At 33.6% G+C, this 22,995-nt stretch overlaps 1 protein-coding gene across 3 annotated transcripts in view; it reads left to right on the forward strand.

Moving 5' to 3' along the window:
- Positions 1-22,995, forward strand: part of LOC127736775 (ankyrin repeat domain-containing protein 13D-like) — a 36,220-nt gene that overhangs the window by 5,837 nt on the left and 7,388 nt on the right. The window contains exons 4-14 of one of the 3 annotated variants that reach the window (XM_052247367.1): positions 5,386-5,431; positions 6,543-6,596; positions 10,926-11,015; positions 12,335-12,518; positions 13,544-13,610; positions 14,237-14,409; positions 14,885-14,951; positions 15,877-16,156; positions 18,821-18,976; positions 20,524-20,627; positions 22,163-22,251. In XM_052247367.1, the coding sequence (XP_052103327.1) occupies positions 5,386-5,431; positions 6,543-6,596; positions 10,926-11,015; positions 12,335-12,518; positions 13,544-13,610; positions 14,237-14,409; positions 14,885-14,951; positions 15,877-16,156; positions 18,821-18,976; positions 20,524-20,627; positions 22,163-22,251 (1,310 nt within the window). Of the gene's footprint in view, positions 1-5,385; positions 5,432-6,542; positions 6,597-10,925; positions 11,016-12,334; positions 12,519-13,543; positions 13,611-14,236; positions 14,410-14,884; positions 14,952-15,121; positions 15,189-15,876; positions 16,157-18,820; positions 18,977-20,523; positions 20,628-22,162; positions 22,252-22,995 lie in introns of all 3 variants that reach the window. The other 2 variants (XM_052247366.1, XM_052247368.1) reach the window with 2 other exon arrangements.

Below are 22,995 nucleotides of genomic sequence, written 5' to 3' on the forward strand. Positions count from 1 at the left end.
AGAAAAAAAATTCAAAGGTCTTTGAAGTTTTCTAAAACCTATTCAGCACCAGATGTTGCACGGGCTTCAGCCGGGTATATATAAAAGGGAAATTTTTTATTCAAACTTTATTACACAAAATGGAGCCCAATGAGAAGGAAAAGGAAATGCAAGTACCATCATACATGTACATTTTAAAATTTATTTCGACAGTGCTTGTAGTTTAAGAAACAGAACTTAAAAACATTTTGATGTTGAGTCATTTCCATTTTCAGTAGCAAACTAGCTGATATCTGATATCTTAATGACAAAATATACAATATTTCAGTATTTTTCACTATATTTGGTGTATGTAATGATTGTAAGGTGAACATGTCCAACTGGCAGGTATCATCTGACTTTGACCTCATATCAATATTAAGGAAGAGGTGCACTATCTTAATAATTTGGTTTATATGATGCTAGTAAGATGTATATTGCTGTTTGGAAGATGTCATCTCACCTTGACCTTATTTTCATGGTTCATCGGTCAAAGTTCAATTTTCGTCATGTACATGTAGTTTGTTTCTGAGATACTTTAAGCAATTGGTTTACTATATTTCAGTGAAAGGAATGATTTTGTACAGCTTCCATGTCTGTCTGAAAGATTTATCTCACCTTCACTTCATGTTCATTTATCACTGCAATATCAATTTAATGTAAAGCTTGTAGTATAAACTTTTATTTTGACTTTCTACATTAATTCAGTTATGAACACTAAAACAGGCTACACATTTCACATGTTTCAGGGTGTCCACTTTTGTTTAAAACATTGACAAGAATTTAGATAATACAGATCAAACAGACTTGAGTGTTTAAAAATATGCTGTTTTAATGTAGTTGTAACAATGATAACTATCAAGAGCATAAACCTAAAGGGTCGGATTCTTAACTGCTATTTGGCTAAAAATATATTATTTCGCTTTGTATTTTGTGTCTTCATTTTCCATTTCGTTTCGTTACGTTATCTTTAGTTGCCTTTTGTTATATTTCGTTGCATTTTGTTATATTTCGTTGTTGAAGACCATATGTTGTCTCAAGTTTTTGTTGTTGTGGGGTTGCTGTTTAATTGGTGTGTTCCCTACATCTATCTCATTTTAATTGATATTATTTGAAAGTATTTTGTATGTTTTGACATCTGTAATAATATGACCTTGAGATAAGCATTTTTTTCTGATATTTGTCAAGCATGCAACATTTGTTGAGGAGTGAGACATAGCGATCCTACATTCCCTCATCAACTTTGGCTAAGTCAACATTTGCTGAGGAGTGAGACATAGCGATCCAACATTCCCTCATCAACTTTGGCATAGTCAACATTTGTTGAGGAGTGAGACATAGCGATCCTACATTCCCTCATCAACTTTGGCATAGTCAACATTTGTTGAGGAGTGAGACATAGCGATCCTTCATTCCCTCATCAACTTTGGCATAGTCAACATTTGTTGAGGAGTGAGACATAGCGATCCTACATTCCCTCATCAACTTTGGCATAGTCAACATTTGTTGAGGAGTGAGACATAGCGATCCTACATTCCCTCATCAACTTTGGCATAGTCAACATTTGTTGAGGAGTGAGACATAGCGGTCCTACATTCCCTCATCAACTTTGGCATAGTCAACATTTGTTGAGGAGTGAGACATAGCGATCCTACATTCCCTCATCAACATTGGCATAGTCAACATTTGTTGAGGAGTGAGACATAGCGATCCTTCATTCCCTCATCAACTTTGGCATAGTCAACATTTGTTGAGGAGTGAGACATAGCGATCCTACATTCCCTCATCAACTTTGGCATAGTCAACATTTGTTGAGGAGTGAGACATAGCGATCCTACATTCCCTCATCAACTTTGGCATAGTCAACATTTGTTGAGGAGTGAGACATAGCGTTCCTACATTCCCTCATCAACTTTGGCATAGTCAACATTTGTTGAGGAGTGAGACATAGCGATCCTTCATTCCCTCATCAACTTTGGCATAGTCAACATTTGTTGAGGAGTGAGACATAGCGATCCTACATTCCCTCATCAACTTTGGCAAAATTGGCATAGTCAACATTTGTTGAGGAGTGAGACATAGAGATCCTACATTCCCTCATCAACTTTGGCAAAGTCAACATTTGTGGAGGAAAGAGACATAGCGATCCTATATTCCCTCATCAACTTTGGCATAGTCAACATTTGTTGAGGAATGAGACATAGCAATCCTACATTCCCTCATCAACTTTGGCGACGTCAACACTTGTTGAGGAGTGAGACATAGCGATCCTTCATTCCCTCATCAACTTTGGCATAGTCAACATTTGTTGAGGAGTGAGACATAGCGATCCTATATTCCCTCATCAACTTTGGCATAGTCAACATTTGTTGAGGAGTGAGACATAGCGATCCTACATTCCCTCATCAACTTTGGCTTAGTCAATATTTGTTGAGGAGTGAGACATAGCGATCCTATATTCCCTCATCAACTTTGGCTTAGTCATGTTAGTCAACATTTGTTGAGGAGTGAGACAAAGCGATCCTACATTCCCTCATCAACTTCGACATAGTCAACATTTGTTGAGACGTGAGACATAGCAATCCTACATTCCCTCATCAACTTTGGCATAGTCAACATTTGTTGAGACGTGAGACATAGCAATCCTACATTCCCTCATCAACTTTGGCATAGTCAACATTTGTGGAGAAGTGAGACATAGTGATTCTTCATTCCCTCATCAACTTTGGCATAGTCAACATTTGTGGAGAAGTGAGACATAGAGATCCTACATTCCCTCATCAACTATGGCATAGTCAACATTTGTGGAGAAGTGAGACATAGTGATCCTACATCCCTCATCAACTATGGCATAGTCAACATTTGTGGAGAAGTGAGACATAGTGATCCTACATTCCCTCATCAACTATGGCATAGTCAACATTTGTGGAGAAGTGAGACATAGTGATCCTACATTCCCTCATCAACTTTGGTATAGTCAACAGTTGTGTTCAGTCTATGTTTTCTATTTAGACATCAATAGCTTTGTGAAACCTTCATGAAATTGATTAAAACTTGGACAGAAGCTTTTTCATGATCAAAAGACAGTACCCAGTGTTAAATTTTGAAATATTTTGTCATTTGTCTGTATTTCAATGATAAGTGGATTTAGTTTTTTTTTTCACAGTAAACATTAAGATACAATCTGGGCTATTTCAGATATAATAACCTTGTCAAAACTTCATGGAGCGTTTTTTAAACTTGGACAGAAGAATAGACACTTGCAGTGTTTCAGCTAGGTCGTTTTCACAGGGCGGTCCGCCCGCCCTTTCCCGAGGGCCGCCCTGTGCCCTTTTTACAGTTTTTTACCTTTTTTGAAGATCGATTGGTATATTATTTTGTTTGTATTGATATGATCAGCCAATTACGAAAATTTACCTGACGACAAGTATATGACTTTGTTTACGACCCCAAGCTAATCAACGGTTACAACAGGTGTCATAATCTGTTGTTATAGGTAATCCGTTTATCGGATGGGTCATTTAATGATCATCAACATTAATTCATTCAAATAGAATCGGTCAGTCGGCATTTGTCTTTGAACTTGAAGAAATGTTCATACAACTTGGGCACAATTAGCAATGTTTACCGTAGTTTCATGGAGAAAACGTAATTGACAGAAAGTTGAAAATCATAATCAACTCGTTAAAAACATTGCTCTTATTGTTTTCCGTGAAATAAATAGCAAATTAAGACGTATTTTTCATTGACTGCCTTCATTTTTTATACGAAAATAACAAAATCGGCCGCCATATTGTTGATCGTATCTACATCTTCTACATACTGTTTATTATCCTCCAAAGAAGGAGCACACCCAAATAAAGAAAGATAACTCAATCTTATTTTTTCCTAGCATTGAGTAACCTACTAAGATATTATAAAATATGTCTTCATACTTCTGGCTTTAGAATTTATATGTTTAGGTGTTTTGAGTTATGGGAAAAGTTAAAGAGGGTCTTAGTAGCAGGGCTGGTAGGGTGCCTTGGTCATCTTTTTCTGTATTTTTTATTTTCAATCCAAATTTTCACTGTTCACTATATCCTAACATTGTGCATTTACAGCTGTTTTGTGCTGTATTGCCATTAAGCACAGAAAAGGTAGAAAGGTGTTTAGTTTATGTTGTTTTTTTTGGAAAAGGGGGGGGGGGGAGGGTGAGCATAGTAAGTTAATTTACCTCTATTGGTTTATAGTGATGTGATGTATGAATGTGTATTGACATGTTTTATGAACATGTCGTACATGTCGTATGAATTACATTTTCTAATGCAAATTTTATAGAATAAATAATCAAAACAACAACTTATGCATCTTTATTAACAACATATACAGTAAAAAAAAGAATGTGAACTCGTGATACACACAGAAATGTAGACAAAAGAAATGAGCAGTGCCTTTTCCTTTCATAAAAAAGTGCCCTGCCCTCCACTGGCACCCTGCCCCTTTTGATTTCTAGCTGGAGCACTGAATCTTTATTAAAACATGCCCTTTTCATATTATCATATCACGCGTTAAATGCCCTTTTTCAGGATTGGCACCCTGCCCTTTTGAAATCCTAGCTGGAACACTGACTTGTCTATTGTTTGAAACAATTAATTGATCTAACCTATAGTTTTCTTCTGGGGTTTCATTTGTTCATTAAGCCCCCCCCCCACACACGTCTCCATTTATTCATATTTATTGGTGTTGTACTATGATGTTTGTTGTTTGATTGCTGTCTTATTGATGTTTACCCAACATTTATTTTCATCAATAATGAAAAATAAAATTTCATGGTAATGATCAAAGTATTAAAATCAAGCAAATCCCAGACTATCAAAATCTCTGATCCTTGTATTTTTATGAGGAATTCTTAATCATACACTTCATTTGAACTCTGGTGGATAGTTGTCTCATTGGCAATCATACCACATCAAAAGTTCATTGTATCTTTGAGCTTTTTTAAAATCTCCTGACTTTGAATTTTGGATATATTGCTGCAGTGGAATACAGATAGTATATGGTATATGATAAAAGTATTATTGGTGTACTTATGTGGAAGCATATATATATATTAGTCATTATAACAGGAAGTAATTCTAAATTAAATATATAACATTTCCTATGAGGAATAAAGTGTATTGTCACTTAAACAGGAAACTAGTGCTCAATGTAGGTAAAAGTCACTTGTTTATACTATTATCATATATATATCTCCTGTCAATGGAGTACACAATATTAAAAAAAAGCCAAATTCAGATAAAACTGACTGTTTGTTCAAATACGAAGTATAGATCCCTTAAAAAACTTTGCTTGGTATGCTAAATGACATAATTTAATCATCTATTTCAGTCTCCAGATTTTTATGTAGAGATGAAATGGGAGTTTACAAGCTGGGGTAAGTCTAAGATATACATAAGATTTTATATAGTTGGGATTCATTATTATTCGTGGGGTTCCAATTTTCTTTGATTTTGTGGGTATAGTTGAACCAAGAATTTAAATGTTCAACGAAGTACAAATTTCTTATAGGCTTGTTTGCAGACTTTTGTGAAACCACGAAATCAAATATCAACTTAAATACATTTTTTTCTCAATCTACAAACATGGGTACCTAAGAAACTAAATGATTCCACAGTATATAGAAATGGGAATTTACAAGCTAAAGTTACCCTGGGAAATTCTGAAAATTTATGTTCACAAGTTTGGATAAGCCTGAGAAATATAAGATTATATGTAGAGATGAAATGATGCTCACAAGCTCAGGTAAGTACGAGGTATGGATACGATTTTATGTAGAGATCAAATTGGAGTACAGTTAATATCTAAAAAAAGTTAAATTTATTCCTGTAAAATGATGATACTGATACAGCTAGGCCTTGTTATATTCATTTTTATAATGCTTATAGGCGATACACTACTTGTACATTATTTAGACTAGGAAAGGCAGAATTTACACACTGTCAATGTATATTTACTTATTTGAACTAGGCAAGCAAGGCAGGATTTACATGATTTACACATTGTCAAAATTAATTCACTTATTTGAACGAGGCAAGGCAATTTTTTACACATTGTCAAAGTTTAATTACATATTTGGAATAGGCAAGGCAGAATTTACACATAGTCAAAGTTTATTTACATACTTGGACTAGGCAAGGCAGAATTTACACTTAGTCAAAGTTTATTTACATATTTGGACTAGGCAAGGCAAGATTAACCCATAATCAAATTTATTTACTTATTTGAACTAGGCAAAACCGTTTTGATGATGTGGTTATCATTGTTATATTTACTATCAGTAGAGTAAATATAAGACTATTCCACAGAGACTGTTTTAAAAAAAGAAGAATATTGTGGTAGATTCTGCATCAGTTTGTTTATTAATTGATAGATATTGAATAGTATAATGTTCAATTGTTGTTATAAATCACAGGATGTACATGTATTTAGTATTTTAAACATTTACCTGAAAAATGATAAATTAGGATAATTATATTTGATTTCAGTGCCTCTTGTGTCTAGAATGTGCCCCAGTGATACATACAGAGTTTATAAAAGTGGTAGGTATTAAGGTTATTATTAGAAAAATCATAGATTTTCTACTTTCCATTTCCACCAAAATAACCAGATAACTCTCTAAAATCTGTTTCTTTAATGATTTTCAGATCAAATGTTGCCAAACTTTATCTTTTTTTTTTCAATGATATACGGAAAAATGTTTTCTTTCTATGTATTGTCAGCAGGCATTGTTGCCTATTTTCGTGAATAGCAAATTTAGAGGAAAGCAAGAAAATTCGACGTCATCATTTAATAGATTTTGACCAATAAAGAACTAATATCAAATGAAATACACACTGATTATGAGATAACAATCAACGGTTCAGGGAAAAAGTATTAATCAGTTAAGAATAGTTCAGGGAAAGTATAAATCAGTTAAGAATGGTTCAGGGAAAGTATTAATCAGTTAAGAATGGTTCAGGGAAAGTATAAATCAGTTAAGAATGGTTCAGGGAAAGTATAAATCAGTTAAGAATGGTTCAGGGAAAGTATAAATCAGTTAAGAATGGTTCAGGGAAAGTATAAATCAGTTAAGAATGGTTCAGGGAAAGTATTAATCAGTTAAGAATGGTTCAGGGAAAGTATGAATCGATTAAGAATTAGAGAAATAATGTTAATAGCAAAAATGAGCATATATACATGATAAAACGGATACAAATTTACCAGTATGACCAAAAACATCAGACTCTTCTAATTACTTTCAAAAACATGAAACAACTATTATAATAAAAACATTTATTAGGCTAATGATACGGACTCACACAACAAATAGTTCTATAATAATCAATAAACAAATTTAAGAATTACAAAGATAGAAATTCAAAAAATGTTAATACATAAAATTAACCCTAAAGACCAGTAGAAAAAATATAATGTAATACACATTTATAAATAGGGCTCGGGAAGGCGGGTTAAAACTGTTCTCTAAACTATGGAAATTGATACTCGACATTTCAACTCGAAATTCAAAAATAATACCAAAAGAACTTAAGTGTTTACCGTGTGAAAACTAATCTTGGAGTGAAGAAAAAAGGTATGTAATTTAACAGGTAAATGAAAGTGAGTATCAGTAGAATTCAACTGATAATCCAATAAGAAAAGTCTTGACAAACTTAGGATGACGAAAATTAAGTAGCAATTAAACAAATTTAATTCGTTAAGCCGAAAAAACAATAATGAAACCGTGAAAATTTTTAATCAGAATGGAAATTTCTTTCTCAGTAATTAATCATTTTTATTAAAATAAAAATTTCCAATTAGTTATTATTGCCATTGAATGTCAATTTTTATACGACCGCAAAAAAATTTTGTGGTCGTATATTGGTATGACGTTGGCGTCGACGTCGTCGTCCGGCGTCGTCGTCGTCCGAATACACATTGGTTTTCGCACTCTAACTTTAGTTTAAGTGAATGGATCTTTTTGAAATTTGACCATAAGGTTAAATACCACTAAAGGAAGGTTGGGATTGATTTTGGGGGTTATGGTACCAACAGTTAAGGATTTAGGGGCCAAAAATAAGCATTTTCTAGTTTCCAGACAATAACTGTGCAACGGTGTATGGATCTCTCTGAAATTATACTACAAGTTTCCATACCACAAAGGGATGGTAAGGATTTGCTTTGGGGGGTTATGGCTCAAACCGTTTAGGAATTAGGGGCAAAAAAGGGGGAAAAACAAGGTTGTCCTGGTTAATGGACAAATACTTTAGTACAAAACATAATTTAAAGCAGTGTAAGGGAGATAAATCAAATACATCATTGAAATTATCTCCCTTACACTGCTTTTAAATTATGTATAAAGTAATGGTTAATGAACAATAAAGATAATTTAAAACAGTGTAAGGGAGGTAATCCAAATACAATGTTTTAGTTACTTCCCTTACACTGCTTTTAAATTATGTTTAAAGAAATGCATATTTATAAAGGAAGACCAGTAAAAATATCTGCAAATGTTGCATCTTTTTTTTTACAAAAAAATCCATATGAAAGATTTGACACTATATTTTTAATTCTATTATAAAATAGATTAAGTTAGCACTATGGTAAATTTAAATGGGTAATTATGGTTGCCAACTCCATTGGAAATTTGAATTGAGATTATGACTATATCTTGAGGGAAAGAATTTTTTGGGGGAAAAAAGGTGGGAGGGGGGGATAAAAAGAAATTGTGGGGGGTCAATTTTTTTCTCATTTCAGATTTCAGAAATTAAAAAGAAATATTCTTCAAATATTATTTTTTTTTCAAATTTCAAATATTGAAAAATTTCAAGAAGTAATCTTTAATTGCACAGTATGGCGCATTAGATTTGTAAAATCTTTGATCACATTTATTTATTTGTTATGCCGAATCTAACAGTGTATTTAGATTTTTAATTTTGGGTCCAGTTTTCAAATTGGTCTACATTAAGGTCAAAGGGTCCAAAATTAAACTTTGTTTGATTTTAGCAAAAATTGAATATATGAGGTTCTTTGATATGCTGAATCTAAACATGTATTTAGATTGGCCCAGTTTTCAAGTTAGTCCAAATTGGGGTCCAAAATTAAACTTTGTTCGATTTCAACAAAAATTAAATATATGGGGTTCTTTGATATGCTGAATCTAACCATGTATTTAGATTTTTTATTTGTGGACCCCGTTATCAAATTGGTTCATATTGAGGTCAAAAGGGTCCAAATTTAAACTTTGTTTGATTTCATCTAAAATTGAATTATTGGGGTTCTTTGATATTCCAAATCTAACCGTGTATTTAGATTTTTAATTTTGGGTCCTGCTTTTTAATTTGGTCTACATTAAGGTCCAAAGGGTCCAAAATTAAGCTTAGTTTGATTTTAACAAAAATTTAATTCTTGGGGTTCTTTGATATGCTGAATCTAAACATGTGTTTAGATTTTTGATTATGGGCCCAGTTTTCAAGTTGGTCCAAGATAGGGTCCAGTATTTAAACTTTGTTTGATTTCAACAAAAATTGAATATATGGGGTTCTTTGATATGCTGAATCTAAACATGTATTTAGATTTTTGATTATGGGCCCAGTTTTCAAGTTGGTCCAAATTGGGGTCCAAATTTAAACTTTGTTTGATTTCCACAAAAATTGAATATATGAGGTTCTTTGATATGCTGAATCTAACCATGTATTTAGATTTTTTTATTTGTGGGCCCCCCTATCAAATTGGTTCATATTGAGGTCAAAAGGGTCCAAAATTAAACTTTGTTTGATTTCATCAAAAATTGAATTATTGGGGTTCTTTGATATTCCAAATCTAACCGTGTATTTAGATTTTTAATTTTAGGTCCCGTTTTTTAAATTGGTCTACATTAAGGTCCAAAGGGTCCAAAATTAAACTTAGTTTGATTTTAGCAAAAATTGAATTCTTGGGGTTCTTTGATATGCTGAATCTAAACATGTGTTTAGATTTTTGATTATGGGCCCAGTTTTCAAGTTTGTCCAAGTTGGGGTCCAAAATTAAACTTTTTTTGATTTCAACAAAAATTGAATATATGGGGTTCTTTGATATGCTGAATCTAACCATGAATTTTGATTTTTTATTTGTGGGCCCCGCTATCAAATTGGTTCATATTGAGGTCAAAAGGGTCCAAAATGAAACTTTGTTTGATTTCATCAAAAATTGAATTATTGGGGTTCTTTGATATTCCAAATCTAACCGTGTATTTAGATTTTTAATTTTAAGTCCCGTTTTTTAAATTGGTCTACATTAAGGTCCAAAGGGTCCAAAATTAAACTTAGTTTGATTTTAACAAAAATTGAATTCTTGGGGTTCTTTGATATGCTGAATCTAAACATGTGTTTAGATTTTTGATTATGGGCCCAGTTTTCAAGTTTGTCCAAGTTGGGGTCCAAAATTAAACTTTGTTTGATTTTAACAAAAATTGAATATATGGGGTTCTTTGATATGCTGAATCTAACCATGTATTTTGATTTTGGACATTGGACCATAATAGGTAAATTAAAAAAATTCAAGTTCTTAGACCACATTCTTTCTGTGTCAGAAACCTATGCTGTGTCAAATATTTAATAACAATCCAAATTCAGAGCTGTATCAAGCTTGAATGTTGTGTCCATACTTGCCCCAACTGTTCAGGGTTCGACCTCTGCGGTTGTATCAAGCTGCGCCCCAGCGAAGCATTTTATTAACAGTTGTTAGTAACTTTATACAAGCACTGACTTTGAAATCCTTCTACCAGGGCCACTTAGCATTAAACAAACAACAATCAATCAATCAATCTTTTCCAAGGCAGGAAATCACAACTTCACAGGAGAAAAACATTCGAGTAGTTAAAGTAGACAATATTGAATAATTCTTTCTTTCAGGATCCAATGTTCGAATAGATACAACTTTGCTTGGATTTGACAACACAAACTGGGAGCGGGGCAATAGAAGTTATGTTTTCAAAGGAACAGGTGAGTCAATAGCCCCCTTACATACCCACTCCAATCTCTGACAGCACAAACTTGGAGCGGGAATATTGGGACAGATGGTCAATATTTTTCTCTGACGCTTGATCCTGACAGTATAAACTAGGACTGGGGTAGGACTTGTCACATACCAACCTCATGACTGATTGTAACCGTATGAGGCTACTACATAGATGCCAACCATTACAATTTTTCTGTAATTGCTATGAATTTTGAACCAAAATTACGGTGTTACGATCAAGTCTACTTGTTACGGATTGTTGTTCATTACCTGCCCGGAACAGTTCCTTGTTTAGATAGCATTTTGATCATTGTGACGCTTCAATTTTTTGTCATAATTTTGTAACAATAAGCACTTAAAAGATTATTAAATCAGAAAGTGATCTATCTATTTCTTGCATATTCCGAATAATTAATGAATGCGGCAAGTACGATGTCGGATGGAACAATTGAATTTCTGCAGTAGGGAAAGAAATCAGAAATCAGAACATTATGCCTTTTGGAAATATTTTGTGAAGATTTCCATTCAGTGTGATGGTCAGTGTTCCTTACTTGCTCATCAACTTTAGTCGTAGTTGTCATAAATAAAGGAAGTCATTGGTTTGCCTAGTTATCAGTATGATTATTATAAAAAGTATTATTACAGAAACAATTTTAAATTAAGAAAATTTTAATACATTTTTACTGATTGCAACAAAGGGGGGTTGGCATCTATGCTACTAAATCACTTGTCCGTATGTCTGTTAATTATTCTGTAGAACTACAATGAGTTAACTATATCCATGTCTAGCTTTATTACTCTTCTAATCTTTTTAAGTCAGCAGGTAGCAATCATCAAAATGAACAGTATGTAAATACTTTCCTGCTTAATTTTAAAACGATAAGTGAATTTCATTATTTATTTAATTCATTCGTATAATTTATTGGTTCACTATGATTCATCCCTACATTTGTTTCTTAATGTACACATGATTCATTTGTTACTGAAAAAATGGGGGGAGGAGGGATTGATACTTCAAAACTAATTATTATTTCTGGTTTCTATTTTCATTAATTTTATGTCTTGAACAGATTGTGTGTCTATATTTTTCATACATGCAGATTGCTGATTTACCCTGTAATATTTTGATATTGCAAATACTGTATGTAGAGGGGAAATGATGGCATCCTTCAAGCAAACATGAAACAAATGAAAATTATCCCTTGCTAAAAAAAATGCCATGATTAGAGTTATCCTTAAAGAGAAACAAGAGGAAAAATGGCATTGGAAAAGTATAAACTTTCTCTTCCTTTTTCTTTTATAGAAAGAAGCGCAACTGTGATGGAAATTGACCATGATAAACGTGAGGTGTTTTCGGAAACAATGGCTATCTTACCAGAGAACTTTGACACGTCTGTGATGGACCCTTCTCCAAACTCTATTTGTGCCAGACTAACTAATCCTATTGTTACTACTTATGTAGACACAGAAAAAATATCATTTGAAAGGTAGATAACTCTGTATGTGCCAGACTAACTAATCCTATTGTCACTACTTATGTAGACACAGAAAAAATATCATTTGAAAGGTGGATAACTCTATATGTGCCAGACTAACTAATCCTATAGTTACTACTTATGTAGACAGAAAAAATATTATTTGAAAGGTAGATAACTCTGTTTCTAACTTTATGTGTCAGATACCTAATCCTAAACTACTTATGAAAACAACAAAAATATAATATGAATGGTAGATAACTCTGTTTCTAACTTTTTAATATTTGAGATATCTTATTCTACCAAAACTACTTTTAAAAACACAAATATCATTTGAAGGGTAGATAACTCTGTTTCTAACTTTTTAATATGTGAGATATCTTATTCTACCAAAACTACCTTTAAAAAAAATCATTTGAAAGGTAGATAATATAAAAATAAGGACATGTGGTGTGATTGCCAATGAGACAACTATCCACTAAAGTTCAAATGAAGTGGATGTAAGCAATTATAGGCAACCGTATGTCCTTCAACAATGAGAAAAACCCATACTGTATAGTCGGCTATAAAAGGCCCCAACATGAAAAATTTTAAACAGTTCATTTGAGAAATCTAGTGGGTTAATTTATAACAAAACAATTTATGAAAAGCAAATATGACAGACATGAACCAACAACAATCACTGAACTACAGGCTCTTAACCTGAGACAGACACATAAAGAATGTGGCGATTTTAAACATGTTTGTAAAGTCTGTTTCTAACCTTTAAACACTTTGTATGACCTTCAACAATAAATCAATTGTGATCAGTAAAACAGACGAGACATTTGAGTGTGTGCACTCTTGTGAAATATATTTATAAATGTTTAGAATTAAATACACCAAAAAGATAATGCATACACAGAATATTTTCAGAGTCTTTGGTTGATTGTAAGATAATTGTTAATATTCAATAAATACATTACTGACTGTAAATGATATACAACGCAGTACATATACAATGTATTTCATATAACTTTGTTTTTGTCGTGTTATAGAAACAAGTCAGGAATATGGGGTTGGAGAAGTGATAGAACAGAGAATGTTAATACACATGAAGCTAAAGTAGGTTATTTAGGATTTTTATTATGAAAATGTGGTATTTAAAAAAAAAAGTCTGAAGAAATTTTCTGTTAATATAAAAATAAGGAGATGTGGTATAATTGCAAACTAGACAACTATCTACCAAAAGACCAAAGCAGAAGGATGTAAACAACTGCAGGTCACTGTATGGCGGTCAACACAAGGTCAACACAAGGTCAACACAAGGTCAAAACCCATACGGTAAATTAAGCTATAAGGGTCCATGATAACAAAATGTGAAACAATACAAGAGAGAAAAGTAACAGCCTGACTTAAGCTATATAAAACTAGTTGTAATTGTGGCAGACAACAACCACCTTTCTACAGACTCCAGGCTTGAGACAGGGCCATAAAGAAGTTGTTTATCTTTAATTCATTTAAGTTGATGTGTACAAAGGATATCAAGAACATCCACATCTGTGTCTATGTGTACAGTGCAGTCATACAGTAATGCGATATGTTTATAATTTTATTTTAATTCAGATTTTAACAGATGTATCTTGGAAGGTCACATGAACACATTTTAGTGGTTCACTTTTTTCTATCGTGTGTCAACAGTAAAAAGAAAAAGGGTACAAGAATAAAAAAAATGTTTTGTTTTTTTTTAGGTTTTTAGTGCATCTAATGTTGAGTTAGTCACCAAAACTAGAACAGAGCACTTGTCTCATGAAGATAAACTTAAAAGTAGAAAGAACTCAGCAAAATCTCCCCTGGAATCATTTCTGGGGGTAGCAGAGGAGCATAATAAAAAACAAGGGGCCTCAAATGGGGTAAGTGTTTAGTACTCCATTGGAATCATTCCGGGGGTAGCAGAGGAGCATAATAAAAAACAAGGGGCCTCAAATGGGGTAAGTGTTTAGTACTCCCCTAGAATCATTCCGGGGGTAGCAGGGGAGCATAATAAAAACAAGGGGTCTCAAATGAGGAAAGTGTTAAGTACTTCCCTGGAATTATTTCAGGGGGTAGCAGAGGAGCATAATAAAAAAACAAGGGGCCTCAAATGGGGTAAGTGTTTAGTACTCCTCTGGAATCATTTCAGGGGGTAGCAGAGGAGCATAATAAAAAACGAGCAGCCTCAAATGGGGTTAGTGCTTGGTATTTCCTTGGAATCATTTCAGGGGGTAGCAGAGGAGCATAATAAAAAAACAAGGGGCATCAAATGGGGTAAGTTTTTAGTTCTCCACTGGAATCTGTTCTTGGGGTAGCAGAGGGGCATAATAAAAAAACAAGAGTCCTCAAATGGGGTTAGTGTTTAGTACTCCACTGGAATCATTTCTGGGGGTAGCAGAGGAGCATAATAGAAAACAAGGGGCCTCAAATGGGGTTAGTGTTTAGTACTCCACAGGAATTATTTCTGGGGGTAGCAGAGGAGCATAATAGAAAACAAGGGGCCTCAAATAGGGTTAGTGTTTAGTACTCCAATGGAATCATTTCTGGGGGTAGCAGAGGAGCATTATAGAAAACAAGGGGCCTCAAATGGGGTTAGTGTTTAGTACTCCACTGGAATCATTTCTGGGGGTAGCAGAGGAGCATAATAGAAAACAAGGGGCCTCAAATGGGGTTAGTGTTTAGTACTCCAATGGAATCATTTCTGGGGGTAGCAGAGGAGCATTATAGAAAACAAGGGGCCTCGTATGGGGTTAGTGTTAAGTACTCTACTGGAATCATTTCTGGGGGTAGCAGAGGAGCATAATAAAAAACAAGGGGACTCAAATGGGGTAAGTGTAAAAAAGAAAGAAGTACTAAAGTTCCACTTATAAAACAGTAAGTAGATGAAACACTCACTGCCCCAAAAACCAGAGTTGAACTCATGTGCTCCTGAAGGATAAGCAGTATTTCTAGCTCTAATATTGGCACCTGTCATTTTACTCATAGCAAAAAAAAACCCTAATAATTCACAATCAGTGATAGTGATGTTCAGATTATCGACTTTAATGAAAAGTTGATTGATTACTGAAAATTTTCTATTAATTCACTTTAATTTTCAATTATCAATATTTGATAAAAGTAAAAAATATCTGTAAAATGTATTTTTTAATAGAAACACTTTGTCACCTCACTGTAAATGTAACAAGGCCTTAAACCACCAATAAAATATTCATTTTGTACATATCCACACTCTTTTAGTGTATAGTACTCTGCAATTTAGCATATATCATTCTAATGATTGATTTATATTTGATTGACAATTATTATTATTTTGTTAAATCAGTTAATTAGAATTATCTTTCGTATAAATCTATTTTAGGATTTAACCTCCCTGTCATACAACCCAACATCTATAACAAAGGAGGAGTATTTCAGTCAACTGATTGATTTAGGTGATCGAGATGTAGGTCGACCACTCGACCAAACCACTAAAACTCAAAAGTTCAAGGCTACACTGTGGCTGTGTGAGAATTATCCTCTCTCGTTACAACAACAGGTTGTGCCAATTATAGATCTTATGTCAGCGAGCAATGCACATTTTAAAAAATTACGTGACTTTATAACTTTACAGTTACCAGCTGGGTTTCCTGTCAAAATTGGTGAGTATAGGATACCAGTAGTACTCATCATTAGTAACTGTTTACTAATTATGTATCAGAGATGTTTGTCACCTTATGAAGGATATAATAGTTGAAAACTGCTATAGTCCAGTCAGTGTTTAGTTCCTTAATACAGGAAAATTTTCATAAACTCATATTTTGTATAAAAGCATGGTTTTTGTCGAGCCTGCCACTTTTGTGGCAGAAAGCTCGACATAGGGATAGTGATCCGGCGGCGTTGGCGGCGTTAGCTTACTTCTTAAAAGCTTTATATTTTAGAAGCTAGAAGATCTGGATGCTTCATACTTTGTATATAGATGCCTTATGTTACACAGTTTCCGTCTGTCATATGTCGATTCTCCTTGACCTCATTTTCATGGTTCAGTGACTACTTGAAAAAAAAGTCAACATTTTTTGTAATGTTAATTTCTTTCTTATTATGAGTAATAGGATAACTATATTTAGTATGTGCGTACCTTGCAAGGTCCTCATGCCCGTCAGACAATTTTCATTTGACCTCGACCTCATTTTATGGATCAGTGAACAAGGTTAAGTTTTCGAGGTCAAGTCCATATATCAGATACTATAAGCAGTAGGTCTACTATATTTGGTATATGGAATGATTGTAAGGTGTACATGTCCAACTGGTAGGTGTCATCTGACCTTGACCTCATTTTCATGGTTCAGTGGTCAAAGTTAAGTTTTTGAGTTTTGGTCTTTTTTTCTAATACTATATGCAATAGGTCAACTATAAATGGTGTATGGAAATATTTTATGATGTATATGTTAGTCTCACAGGTTTTATTTGACCTTGATCTCATTTTCACGGTTCATTTCTCAGTGTTAAGATTTTTGTGTTTTGGTCTGTTTTTTTTCAACTATAAGCAATAGATCAACTATATTTGATGTATGGAAGGATTGTAAGGTGTATATGTCTGTCTTGCAGGTATCATCTGACCTTGACCTCATTTTCATGGTTCATTGGTCAATGTTAAGTTTTCATGGTTAAGTTTGTTTCTTAGATACTATAAGCAATAGGTCAACTATATTTAATGCCTAAATTGATTGTAAGGTGTACATGTCTGTCTGGCATGGTTCATCTGACCTTGACCTCATTTTCATGGTTTATTGGTCAATGTTAAGTTTTCTTGTTTAAGACTGTTTCTTAGAAACAATAAGCAATAGGTCAACTATGTTTGGTTTATTGAATGATTGTAAGGTGTACATATATTTCTCGTTTGGTTTATCTGACCTTGACCTCATTTTCTTGGATCATGTTAAGTTTATGTGTTACTTGTAGTAAAGCTTTGTATTTAGGACTATCAACATAAAATCAATGGTTAGTAAAGAAGGCGAGACATTTCAGCATGTGCACTCTTGTTCTTGTACATTGTAATGATTTATACCAAAGCGAAAGGAAAAATCCTTTTCTTTCCATTTGAAAAGGTTATTAAAATCTTTTATCATTTTAAAATATTAAGATTTTGGTTAAAAAGGTGCTCTGTTTCCATTTAAGATGGAAGATAAAAGATTATATTGAATAGTGTAGTTTCTTGTAAAGAAAATATGCTTCATTTGGAAAGGTCTTAAAGAATAAAATTGTGGCTGTAGTCCAAACTGGTGTGGCAGTTGTGGTGGTTTTACTATTCATTCAAGTGTAAAAGTTATTGATCATTTAACAAATACCTTCTTTAGAATGTTTAGAAATATTGTCTTTGTGAATCTAAATCAGTGTCAGTGTTTCATTTCACACCTTCCTGGTGAATTATTTTGAAATAGAATGTATCATTGACTCTCAATATCTTTAAAATAGACAAAGCATTCTCAACTTAAGATATTTGGTATATGTCAATGAGATAGCAACCCAAGAACAAAAATAAATGTCTGGAGGGCACCATGCAGTTGTCAATCATAGACCAATGTCTATATATAAAATGAGCAGCCCTCAGTAGTTCAGGGTCTATAAAAGTTGTGAATAATTTAGGGTGTATTCCAGGAAAAGATGTATTTGAGGTTTTGACAACACTTTTCTTTGCCCACACACCATATTTTTATGCTCCTAAGGGGGCATTTAGTGTTACCCTTGACCATCCCTCCTTCCTCTGCCCCATTTTCATTTCCACACTCGAACTTAAGTTTGCCTCATGTGAAACTCCTACATAATGCTAAGAATCATAATTCACAGACAGAGTTCGAATTTGGGCAGTGAGTCACTTACTGTTTTAGAGTTATGCCCCTTTATAACTTGGAAAATTTTATGAAACTCATACACAATGCTAAGAACAACAGAGTTTAAATTTTGGCAATATGTCATTAACCGTTTTAGAGTTATGCTCTTTCTAACTTGGAAAATTGCAAAGCTTGAGTGGGGGCATTTGTGTCTTCAGACACATTTTTCTTTTATTTATTTTCATTCGTAACAGAATTATATTTGATTCCACCTTTATTATCACAGAAAAAAACAGCATCTGATTTCCAACACAGCCATACAATTTTTTCCTGGAATATTCTTAATTAGACAGATCTGACATCATTTTACATAGAAGCAGATAAATCCCCCGACATTGTACCATGTGTATCTATTATTTACAGGAAGGTAAATCATGTGACTTTTTTCCCATTTTATTATAATGCTTATACTGTCTCCATGCTAATCTTTTGTAGAAATTCCATTATTCCATGTACTGAATGCCAGGATAACATTTGGTAATATTAATGCCTTAGACCAGTCAGTAGATGGCGTTACTGTGATAGAGAATGAAGGTACTTGTGTTGTACAGGAGACATGTTTTGATCCTCCAAGAGGATACAGTCGCTTGGGTAAGTTTACAGCCAGTAGATGGCATTACTGTGATAGAGAATGAAGGTACTTGTGTTGTACAGGAGACATGTTTTGATCCTCCAAGAGGATACAGTCCTTTGGGTAAGTTTACAGCCAGTAGATGGCGTTACTGTGATAGAGAATGAAGGTACTTGTGTTGTACAGGAGACATGTTTTGATCCTCCAAGAGGATACAGTCGTTTGGGTAAGTTACAGCCAGTAGATGGCGTTACTGTGATAGAGAATGAAGGTACTTGTGTTGTACAGGAGACATGTTTTGATCCTCCAAGAGGATACAGTCGTTTGGGTAAGTTTACAGCCAGTAGATGGCATTACTGTGATAGAGAATGAAGGTACTTGTGTTGTACAGGAGACATGTTTTGATCCTTCAAGAGGATACAGTTTCTTGGGTAAGTTTACAGCCAGTAGATGGCATTACTGTGATAGAGAATGAAGGTACTTGTGTTGTACAGGAGACATGTTTTGATCCTCCAAGAGGATACAGTCGTTTGGGTAAGTTTACAGCCAGTAGATGGCGTTACTGTGATAGAGAATGAAGGTACTTGTGTTGTACAGGAGACATGTTTTGATCCTCCAAGAGGATACAGTCCTTTGGGTAAGTTTACAGCCAGTAGATGGCGTTACTGTGATAGAGAATGAAGGTACTTGTGTTGTACAGGAGACATGTTTTGATCCTCCAAGAGGATACAGTCGCTTGGGTAAGTTTACAGCCAGTAGATGGCGTTACTGTGATAGAGAATGAAGGTACTTGTGTTGTACAGGAGACATGTTTTGATCCTCCAAGAGGATACAGTCGTTTGGGTAAGTTTACAGCAGGTAGATGGTGTAATTGTTATAGAGGATGAATTATCAGTTACTTGTGTCATAGATGTAAGTTTATAGCCAGTAGATGGCGTAATTGTTATAGAGGATGAATAACTAATTACTTGTGTCATAGATGTAAGTTTATAGCCAGTAGATGGCGTAATTGTTATAGAGGATGAATTATCAGTTACTTGTGTCATATATGTAAGTTTATAGCCAGTAGATGGCGTAATTGTTATAGAGGATGAATAACTAATTACTTGTGTCATAGATGTAAGTTTATAGCCAGTATATGGCGTAATTGTTACAGAAGATGAATTATCAGTTACTTGTGTCATAGATGTAAGTTTATAGCCAGTAGATGGCGTAATTGTTACAGAGGATGAATTATCAGTTACTTGTGTCATAGATGTAAGTTTATAGCCAGTAGATGGCGTAATTGTTACAGAGGATGAATAATTAGTTACTTGTGTCATAGATGAGACATGTTTCAATCCCTAATAACTTAATATGTTAAAATATCATTCTGCCCTTGTAAAAAACATACGATATGATTTTGGCACTCAAAGCACATGTTTCTAGTGTAAATTCATCACATACACAAGACTTATGAAGTGAGAACAGCTGAAAAAATAAAAGTTATAACAGCATATTAACTAAAAGGGTCTAGACCAATCAGCCATAACGCCTATGGTCAATGTTCAGTGATTATTTGTTTCAGGTGACGGTCACCATGAACGTTTACGAGATGAAGATGATGAACTGTTACAGTTTGCTATACAACAGAGTCTGATGGATAATGGAGGTGGTACTGAAAGTGATCAGGTAAATTATCATTACATATTGCCCTCAACCAAAAGCCTCAGTCAATATAGAATGGTAAAATTATTTGAAAAAAAAATCTATGGTGGGGTGACAACTGTTCATTAAAACATGCTTGGACTTCATCAAACGACTGATCTGACCTTAACATATGAAATTGAATATCTGCTCATCATTTGGTGCTGTTAAGCCTTCATTAATGAACAAAGACACTGTTAATGAAGGTAAAAGGGGTTTACACATTTTGTGTAGTAGCTCATTCCATAGCATTGATCCAGAATAAACAAAAGATTTCTTAAACAGCTCAGCTTTTGGCTTAGGAATTATCAGATTACCTTGAGTAACACCTCTCAAAGAGTAAGGATTATTATCTGATTTCAGTTTAAACTTTTGAACTAGGTACATTGGTGCTTCCATACGCATACATTTATATAGAAGTAAATATTTGTGGTATTTAATTCTATTTTCAACTGTCATCCACCCAAGTTTTTTAAATAAGGGGGCTGAAGGGGATAAAGGATCTGTATCTAAAATTAATCTTGCTGCCCTTTTTTGAAGTTTGAATATTTTTGTTATCCCTACATTTTCCCCAAATAATACAGCAGTAGTCAATTAGAGGCAGAATATAGCCATTATAATATGTTTTCCTAGCACTTATATCTAAAAATTTCTTTGTTTTAGAAAGAAGGTATAATCTGGATGATATATTAGCACAAACTTGGACAATTTGATTTCTCCAGCTAAGTGTGCTGTCATACTTGTTCTAAGTTGTAAATCTACAAGAAAGCACATTAATGAACAATGTTACCTCTCTGGGAACAATAACAAACAATGTTACATCTCTGGGAACAATAACAAACAATGTTACATCTCTGGGAACAATAACAAACAATGTTACATCTCTGGGAACAATAACAAACAATGTTACATCTAAAGGAACAATAACAAACAATGTTACATCTCTATTTTATTGTCCCATCTTTTAGTCAAAGGAATAAAATTTTATTTATACATTGGTTGCAATGAATTACCGTGATTTCCCAGTGAAATAAAAATCGATAATTTCACATGTGAAATAAACTCGATAATTTCACTCCTTGACGCCATACAACAATAGATGTTGTCAAGACTTTGTCGATGACGTTACATCAAAGCAAATGATTAATGCGTAGAAAAAGATACAGTTCCTTGCAATTTCTACTTTATTTCCATTAAAAAGCCGATTGTCAATGTAATAACAAGGATAACTAATCAAAGTATTGAAATATAGAAAAATATTCAACTCGTGATTGAACAACACTGATAATTAACTCATGCGCTATGCTCATTTGTGAATTAATGTGTTGTTCGGTCACTCGTTGAATATTTTTCTATATTTGAATTCTTAGATTAGTTATTCTATAAATGTCGGAGCACAAAAGAAATCAGCGTCATAAATAAAATTATTTTTTTTCCTATTTCTTACATTTTGCTTTTTTCTCTGTGTGACATACTTTTGTATGATTGGATAAAAAAACTACATAATGCTTTACTTTCAGCTAACATTCATGGAGGCATTAAATAACATAAGACCCCCTCCCCCACCTGTATCAGGGACAAGGGATGAAGAGGAGCGACTACTACAAAGGTACAGATATATCTACACAAACCACTATATACAACAAAATATAAACTTCGTATCAGATCGTAACCAAACTTGGGAGGATATTACTGTTTGGGATAGGAAAGACCAGTCCTGCTTACATAGTTGCTATCATCTACGTCATTTGGTCTTGCGTGGATAGTTGCCTAATTTGCGATCATACCACATCTTATTTTTATATCTGGGTTGAACAAACGTCAATAAAAATTTGATGAACCTTAAATCTGAAGTGTTAAGTCTTTAGTATTTGTTAATGATTTAATTAACACTGAAAATTTAATCACAGTTTAATGTAAATTGATGTTTATGTTACCCAGTCCTGATAGAATGAAGGAAAGATCTCAGTAGCTTTAGTAGACTCAGTTTTTTCAAAATTTTAATAAGTTTGAGGTACTTAGATTTTTATTGCTCCAGTTGTCAATTTTCAGAAAAAGAAATATTTCCATAATGCTCTGTGTCTCTTTTCACAAAAAATGTAAGGATAAGAATTGGTCGTAAGTTAAACTGTTATACGAGTTTCTTTAAAATAGAAAAAAATGTGAAAAATTGTTTCTGTATTGTTACTAGAGTTTCCCTTGCATGATTAAAATGAAAACTTATAAAGGTGGAATATAGGGTTGGGGGCATCCTTATAGGTCAAAGTTTAAGGTCTTCTTTTTCAAGTTAGTTTCAGGCTGGTATCCCACTATGAATTGTAACACATTTAACAGGTTTAAAATTTGCAAATGT

This window comes from Mytilus californianus, unplaced genomic scaffold, assembly GCF_021869535.1.
Source record: "Mytilus californianus isolate M0D057914Y unplaced genomic scaffold, xbMytCali1.0.p SCAF_36, whole genome shotgun sequence".
Taxonomy (NCBI): Eukaryota; Metazoa; Mollusca; class Bivalvia; order Mytilida; family Mytilidae; genus Mytilus; species Mytilus californianus.